The sequence below is a fragment of the Syzygium oleosum genome, unplaced genomic scaffold (assembly GCF_021117445.2).
Source record: "Syzygium oleosum isolate NSW1041296 unplaced genomic scaffold, Sole_v2.1 Sole_v2.04, whole genome shotgun sequence".
NCBI lineage: Eukaryota > Viridiplantae > Streptophyta > Magnoliopsida > Myrtales > Myrtaceae > Syzygium > Syzygium oleosum.
In genome coordinates this window covers 9,049,843-9,057,653 of record NW_026607488.1, presented here as the reverse complement: position 1 = coordinate 9,057,653, position 7,811 = coordinate 9,049,843, and the positions used below count along the sequence as shown (strand labels likewise).

General features: G+C 37.9%; 1 protein-coding gene across 1 annotated transcript; it reads right to left on the bottom strand.

The window, feature by feature from the left end:
* Nucleotides 1-950: 950 nt before the first annotated feature.
* On the bottom strand, nucleotides 951-3,014 carry LOC115679519 (uncharacterized). The gene has a single exon (XM_030603121.2). The coding sequence runs from the start codon at nucleotides 3,001-3,003 to the stop codon at nucleotides 1,036-1,038; it is 1,968 nt and encodes a 655-aa protein (XP_030458981.1). The 5' UTR covers nucleotides 3,004-3,014; the 3' UTR covers nucleotides 951-1,035.
* Between the last annotated feature and the right edge of the window lie 4,797 nt (nucleotides 3,015-7,811).

Here is a 7,811-nt window from a genome sequence, read left to right as displayed (position 1 = left end):
CACGTTAGCAATATCCGGCCAAAATTAGCTGGAAGGATTGAATTAGCACGAAGACAAAATGTTTATGTCTAAATTGACACAATTAAAAAGTTTAAGACTAAATTGGCACCAATATAATAGATTTACGACTTTTCTTACACTTGTCCTCCTACCGGCTACGTCCACTCTTCCAATTCTAATGATACATTTAGGCTAAACTCCTTCTACAGCTACGCCACGATGAAGGTACATCTAAGATTTTACAAAGGGCCCTCCACACGTTGTTTTCATCCTAAGTACTACCACTTCTCTCTTGGGTTTACAAATGGGTTTTGCTCTTACTACCACTTAGAATCAGCAGTCAAAAGCTATTACAGATGTGCTCATTTGTACTTGGTTATTTGCAGGAATAATCCTAAAATATCATACTTGATCGCTATGAACTTTATCTTCAATTTCAAAACTCCAGCGATCGAAAAGTTTATAACTGGAAACTCCAAGTTTGCACTGCCTGTTCAAATGCAGAGCTTACGCTTGTTTATATGACCCAACGACTGCAAATTATTACACTTGGCAAATCTCCCTTGTATGAGTGTAGAACCTGCATGGTTTGGTTATAAGCTTCTGAAACGCTTAAGTAAGCTTATCAAATACTTTGAATTCAGTTATCATCGAAGGATGTTTTCCAACATTATGTACGTGGTCTGAGTACTAACAAAGGAAGAAATTCTGCCCTCCAAAATCACCTGCCCAGTGGCTAGTATGTCGGACCGTAGACAAGTAAAAAACCAAACCCCAATCCTAGTCAAGACTGGTTTCAGAATATAAACTAGTTTCCAAGCAATAATGGGCAAGGGAGTGTAAAGAAAACAAGCCTTATATTAAGGATCTACATCCAATACATATGTCACTATGCTTCATTGACAAGTCTCTTAGCCGAATGCAATTATAGTGATTTTACCGAGAAAGCACCTCTTTACCGAGGAGAAGAGGAAAAAAACACACTACAATCGGGTGCATAGCATGACCAATCCTAGGTCATGACTCACTTTGCGACTATCCTTCGGTTTCTTCGGTGGGCTTGGTCTTGGGAGTGTGGGTGTACTTATCAGTGTCGTGCATCAAGAGCAGCCATACATGAGTTATAAGCCCACCACCTCGCCGCAACAGTTTCGCGTGATGGTAAACTTGACAATTATAAGCAGCATAGCACAACATCTCCACCCAAATGCTGCTAATGATCTGCCACTTGTTGTTCTTGCCCTTCAGTGTCGCGGCTAATTTCTGCGCATCCAGCAGCACGTGCCAATCCCTGGTGATTATGGTTCCCATCTGATCCAGGGAGGGTTCGAGCATGTCCTCTTCTGACGACAATGTCCACAAGGCCTCATTGCAGTCTCTGTACCTGAGAAACGGCTTCAATACAGCGCAAGCATGCTCCAATGTGATGTCACTAGTCGTTAGGGACAGCGTGTAGGGTCGCAGTGCTAGAAGGTATATCATGTAATTTGACAGCAGTTCGCTTCCTTTACAGTTCGGAGAATCATCGCGCTCTGAAAGGAGGCAGATGTTCGTTGCCATGTGCCAAATGATGATGCTTTTGTCAAATGTTGTCGAGATGCTTTTCTTAAACACTTCAAGGGCTTCCTGTGTCCACTCCACATCGTTTCTGAGTTTGTGAGCTTTAAGCGTCCACTTGCCGCGTTCGGTGAAGGGCTTTTGGCCTCTGCTCACGTTGAGCTTCTCCATATCTTCCACCAGCAATTCCTTGAGAGAGCCGGGGATTTTCACGCGACAGTGAATCCAATACCTTCTGTAGGTCACCTGTTTTTTGCCCAAGTATCTGAGGATTCTTCCGATGTGCCACGGCCAGTCGTCGTCGTACAGGCGATTATCCAACAAGTTGAGTTGCCCAACTGAGTTTGACCACCTTTTCCGCTTCATATACCTTTCAGCTAAGCAGTTCAATAGCCTTGTTGATATGAGGTGGTTTCTTTGGTGATGGCTCATCACCACAATGGCCCATGCCGAGAAGGGTTGCAGAACAATTTGGTAACCTTCTAGAGCGGTGACTCCTATCAACAAGGCGTAAGTGTAGGTGATGTACATGTCTATCAAGAAAGCACTCCTGAAAATAAGAGCAAATCCACACAAGGCTGAGACTAGACAGAAAAAGCTAGTGAAGCGGCAGATAAGACCGAGCGGTTTATAAAGAATCGGTTGCTTGGTGTAAAGCACGTCATACATGAATCCAAGTTCGACCTCAGCTGTGATGAAGGCTAAATCGTGATCTACAATTAACTGAGATTTAGATAGCGATTCTGGGTGGTAGAGCCAGTTTACAATGTGGGGCTTCAAGCAATCGAACCGATGGTACGCCTTCAAGATGATTGTTTGCTCCTTTGTCCAACTGGGCCTTTCATTGTCTAAGAACTTGGCAACAGTTTCCTCGTCAAAGATATCCTTGACTGATATGCTCGACCTCTCCCAGTACACAGACTTGAGGGCCCAAACAGTCAGTGCTGATCGAATGATCCCGGCAAGAGACAAGGGGAAGTATAAAAATGGAACAGGGGACGAGCTGTCCCAGCAGCGAATCAGGATCCAGACGACGAAAACGACCCTGACTGACAGATTCAGCATCTGCCGGATGCTGAGCCGGTTGTCCTCAACCGAGTATGCGGTTATGGAGTCAGGGTTCCCAAGCTGCATCAAGAGCAACGGTGCCAGCAACCCCTTCAGCTCAGTAATGTAGTCTGGTCGATCAGGATGGTCGATCTGGATGACAGTGAGCTTGCCGAGGGCTATTGTTGCAATGTAAGAAGAGAGCAAGTAGGCAGTGAGGATGACATGTCTGAGGATGATCGAGGTCTTGTACCTTCGGCGGCTGCCAAGGATGGCAAGGGTGATCTGGCAAGCGAGGCTCATGGTGACCAGCAATTGGATGCCCCATGCTTCCCATAAATCATTCAACGCAGGCCATTGTGTACTGACCATGGATGACATCAGATTGAATGATTTCATGGGGACGTGATGTTTTCAGCTGTTCTCTCTGAGAAACAACAATGGAGTGAAATTAATAACGATGAGAATGGCTAAATCGCCTTGGGCTCATTCTGAAGAATTAAACATAAATCCTAAACTTCTTGTTGCATTCATTCAATATGGTCAGTAAAATTTTGGGATCCTAACATTGCTATTCCTCCATTCCAGTGAATGAGATTAATTACATGTCCTGCATGAGTGAAACCCACTTAAAAAGGAGAAAGAGAAGTTTCAGCAGTCTGTAAGTAATGCTAGGTGCTAGTATTGCTAAAACAGATCTACGGAATTGATGTATTCAATGAGATGGCTGATTGCAGAAGGACATCTAAAGAAGCGACTCATATTCAAACACTCAACTACCAAACACCGCATTACTTAACGGACCGATTATGTAAACCAGTTCAGTACACCAGGCATTTCCCAAACATTAAATACAAGATCACCAATACACACATTTTTTTATTTTTCTGAACCGATCATCGACATGCTGACAAAACAGAATAAATGTTCACAGAGACAAATGAAACTAATGACAAGATCATAAATTTTCTGGAAAAATAAATGAAGCACAAAGTGGTCTGACAAGAAACCGAAACCTTACTATGCTGTGTGACTCCCAAGAAACTGACGAATTAGATTCTCACTAACGATAGAAATGGCACTGAGTGTGTCTGTGTTACTAACACTTGTGGGGAAGCTTAGTTAAATTCAATTCTGAAGAGAAAATAAGAGGGATTATAAAAACAAAAAGAAAGCAGAGATTTGATTACTTACTTGTAACTTTAATCTGTGATTCTTTTTCTCTTTGTTTGTCTTTCGCCAGCGACAAACCAGGTATAAAATTTGTAACTTTACACTATTCGTTAGATCAATTCTCTAGGGGTGTAAACTCTGCTGAGAGAATGTGAAGAATTCACTCTCACACTTTTTGAGATAAAAGTCACCACAAGGGCTTAAACTATTGCAATTTATGTAATCTAATCCCTAAACTTCCCATTTGTTAATAAATCTCTCAACTTCCCATAACAAGAACAAGATCAAATCAGTTTTTTTTTTGGTCGAATCACTCTTTCAGTATTATTTACAATTTTCCATAATTGCGCTATTGTCCGGATTTTGGAATATCTTTTCATTTTAATTCATTTCTTAAACCAACCCATAATAAAGTAACATTTTTTTTCCACTTTTTATCTTTGGTTCTTATAAGTACTATAATAGTGACATTTAAGTGTATTTTAGCTTGTGATCTCTATAATGTTTTAGCTGCCATTCCCCTTAATCATCATTTTTTTTTTAACATTAATCTTCATATCTCTACATCAGAGAGCTTTCAAGGATCCCTCTGTGCTCCCAATACTACTACCAATATCTTGCATCTACCCATACTCCAAACGATATCCGCATCAAAATTTAATAGAATACATCAATACACAGACATACATCTAAAATGACCTTACATCACTTTATTTCTTGAATTTGTATTCTACAAAGCAGGTAAAGTTGTCATTGCTCACTGCTTGCCTAATCACTTAGCTGATTGTGGCAACAAACCTCAACTCTACTGATTCGCAGTCTCAGAATGCTCTGGAAATACGTCTCGGCATATGACAATTGACAGGTAAATCCCCCGAAACAAAACATGTTGTTTTGCCTCAGCAAGTGAAGATGGTATTGCTGGAATTCGATGAAGCATTCCCTGTATTGGAAATTAAGGCATGACAGCGTAGGAAAGGTTATGTCGGAAAAGATGGATCTGATACTGTTCAGGAATGCTGAGAATCCGCAGCTCCAAAAGGGTTGTCAAGAGGGAGGAGAGATGGGAGAGAATAGAGTCAACAGTCGCAGAGTATAACTAACTTCAAGGACACTCTCTAAGTTTTCTTGCTCTTGCCTTGATTGGTCTTTGGTCAGGATCGATTTTTAGTTTGGTAATGCAAGTAATTTGGTCATTGATTTTAATTTATGAGTACCATCTGGATGATAAACAAAGATGACAATTTCATCTCATTATTATCATTTTCAGAAGTTTAATAGCTTCGACACGAGAGTTGATTGTTTATATGAAATTTGTGATTAACCATTGAGGAACATACAAGATTCATATAGTGTCTAATAATTGTCATTTTACGAGCTAATTAATAAGATGCAAGTTGATCCTTATTCTAAGTCTGCATACGAACCATACATGTAGATGCTAGATAAGATAAAGAGATTTTCCTCGGTCTGTTCATTTTAAAAGCCAATACTAGGACTAATAAGTCCGCATTTGTGGTGACCCTCCCGAGGAGAGAACCTCAAGGTGGTTAACAAATTGCCAAGCAAGCGTGAACAGTCCCGCTTGCAAGGTAGCACTTACACGGGCTCAGGTTCTCCCAAATCCTATAGGTCATGACTTGATTTACTCGATTGATTACGATATTTTTTATTTATTTTTGCAGCCTTCGCTAACCTATTGAAGGCCAGCTAGAGATCAAGTAAAACGCAATGCGAGAGGCCATTTTATTTTTATGAACTGAGATTCGGACCAGGGTTTGTGATTACGCTAGAGATTTCTAACGCCCAATTTCAATACCTTTCTTCCTTTTTGAAGGACAAAATCATGTGATCTTTTCATAATTTCGTTAATCCTAAGCACACACATTATTGATGGCTATACATCATTAAGTTCACATGTTAAATTTCCAATTCCATCCACCAAATATGATAAACTCATATCATAACAATTAAAATGCAATGATGATAATGAAGCAGTTAAAATGCGTGTAAAACCCAATATGAGTCGGATAAAAAATATACATCGCCTTGTTGTAAAGCCTAGGACCGGAATCTTGTGAGCTACGAATGGATGGTGCATATCAATTTTCTAAAGTAGACTAAGACCTAAAAGGATAATGAATGTGCAAATGTGATGAGCTAGACAAGATGATATACCAAAAAAAAAAAGTACTTTCCTAGACATGGAAGTAGAGTTTAACATAAGGCATTTTAAAATGCAATGCAATCTTAAGAGAAGAAATCTATTTATATGATGTGAATATGCAAATAAATGTAAATTTCTTTTGATGCGTGCCCTAGACAATTTTTTTTGTGAATTTTTTTTCATGAAAATGTTACATGAATTCATTAACATGCAAAATGTTACTTTTATATCATATATATAATATATTGGAATCAAATTGCAAGTAAGACAATCAAATGATAATACATTCTAAATATACACCATTTATTTATTTTATATAAATTATATTCTTAGCAATTATTTTAAGGGAAAATGACATAAATAGTCCATGAACATAGCTCAATATGCAATGTGATCCCTAAACTTTTAATTTGTTTTATAATATCTTTGTACTTTTAGTACATGTTCAATTAAGTCCCTAGACTATATGAAAATGTGTAATATTGTCTTTAAACTTTAATTATTGGAAGGATGACATTGAACATTTTCATATAGTCCAAGGACTAAATTGAACATATTCCGAAAGTTTAGAAATCACATTTAACAAATTAAAATTTTATGGATCACATTGCATATTGAGTTAAAGTTTATGGACCACATTGCATTAATGTTCAAGGATCATTTGTGTCATTATCCCTTAATCTAATGGATTTCTTTCTTGAAATATAATGAAAAATTATGCCTGAATATGTTAATATGAGCACACTGAAAATCGTGAATATGACTATCCCTAATTATTTAAATGCTTGAGATGCCATTTCCTATGTCTAAAACGCTTAATTAATCTACATGTGATTTTATACATTCCCCCAATGTACGAATCTAGAATGTAACAAATGCTTCTAACGTGTCTGATTTTTTTTTTTTGAAATGTGACATGGCGTAAATCATATGAATATAAGCGCAAAATTAAATGTGATGATTGGAAAATATCAAACAATAGAGAATGCAGCCGATCATTAACTAAACATAGCCCTAAAATGCAATTTCCAATTTTGAAATCTACCAATAGGGCAAATTAGACACGCAATCCTATCCTAATGTGTAAAAATAGGCAACAGCATCAATATGTTTAAAGGTGCGAACGTGGACATTATTATACAAGCCAATATGAAATTTTCTATGTAAGTATTCGAGACATAATTTCCTTTATGCGGAATAACTACTTAGAGTGTGTTTGTTTGAGAGAAAGTGTTTTTCGAGAATCCGTTTTTCAGACTTTCACCTGTTTGGTTTGCTGAAAATGGTAAGTTAACTGAAAATACTTTCAGGTCAAGAAAAATATTCATGTATAAAATTAGGAAAGTAAATTCCCTAATATAAAAAGGTGAAAGCACTTTCCAAAATTGCTCATCTTGAATTTGTTAATATTTTTTCTTTTCCTTCTTTCTTTTTCTTTCTTTTTCTTTTCTTTCTTTTTCTTTTTCCTTCTTCCTCCCTCCTCATCGGCCACAAGCGTGGGCCGATGGGCCTAAGTTCACTAGCCTAAGCTCGTGACCATCAAGGCCGAGCCCGAACCCCTCGTGCTTCTACCTAATGCTCCGACACCCGAACTTGAGTCCACAAAAGCCATGCTTGGTCCCCGACGCTCGAGCTCTAGTTGAGTTCAAAAAAATTGTGCGCGGATCCTTGATTAATGAAATTATTCTTATAAATTATTTTTTTAAAAAAATTGAATTATTAATTATTTTTATTTAAAAATTGAATTTTTTTTTATTATTTTTAATCTTTTCTTTTTTTCTTTTTTTTTCTTGTCTTTTTTCTTCTTTCTTTTTCTTTTTTTCTTGTTTCTTTTCTTTCTTTTCTCTCATCCTTCTTCCTTTGCTGG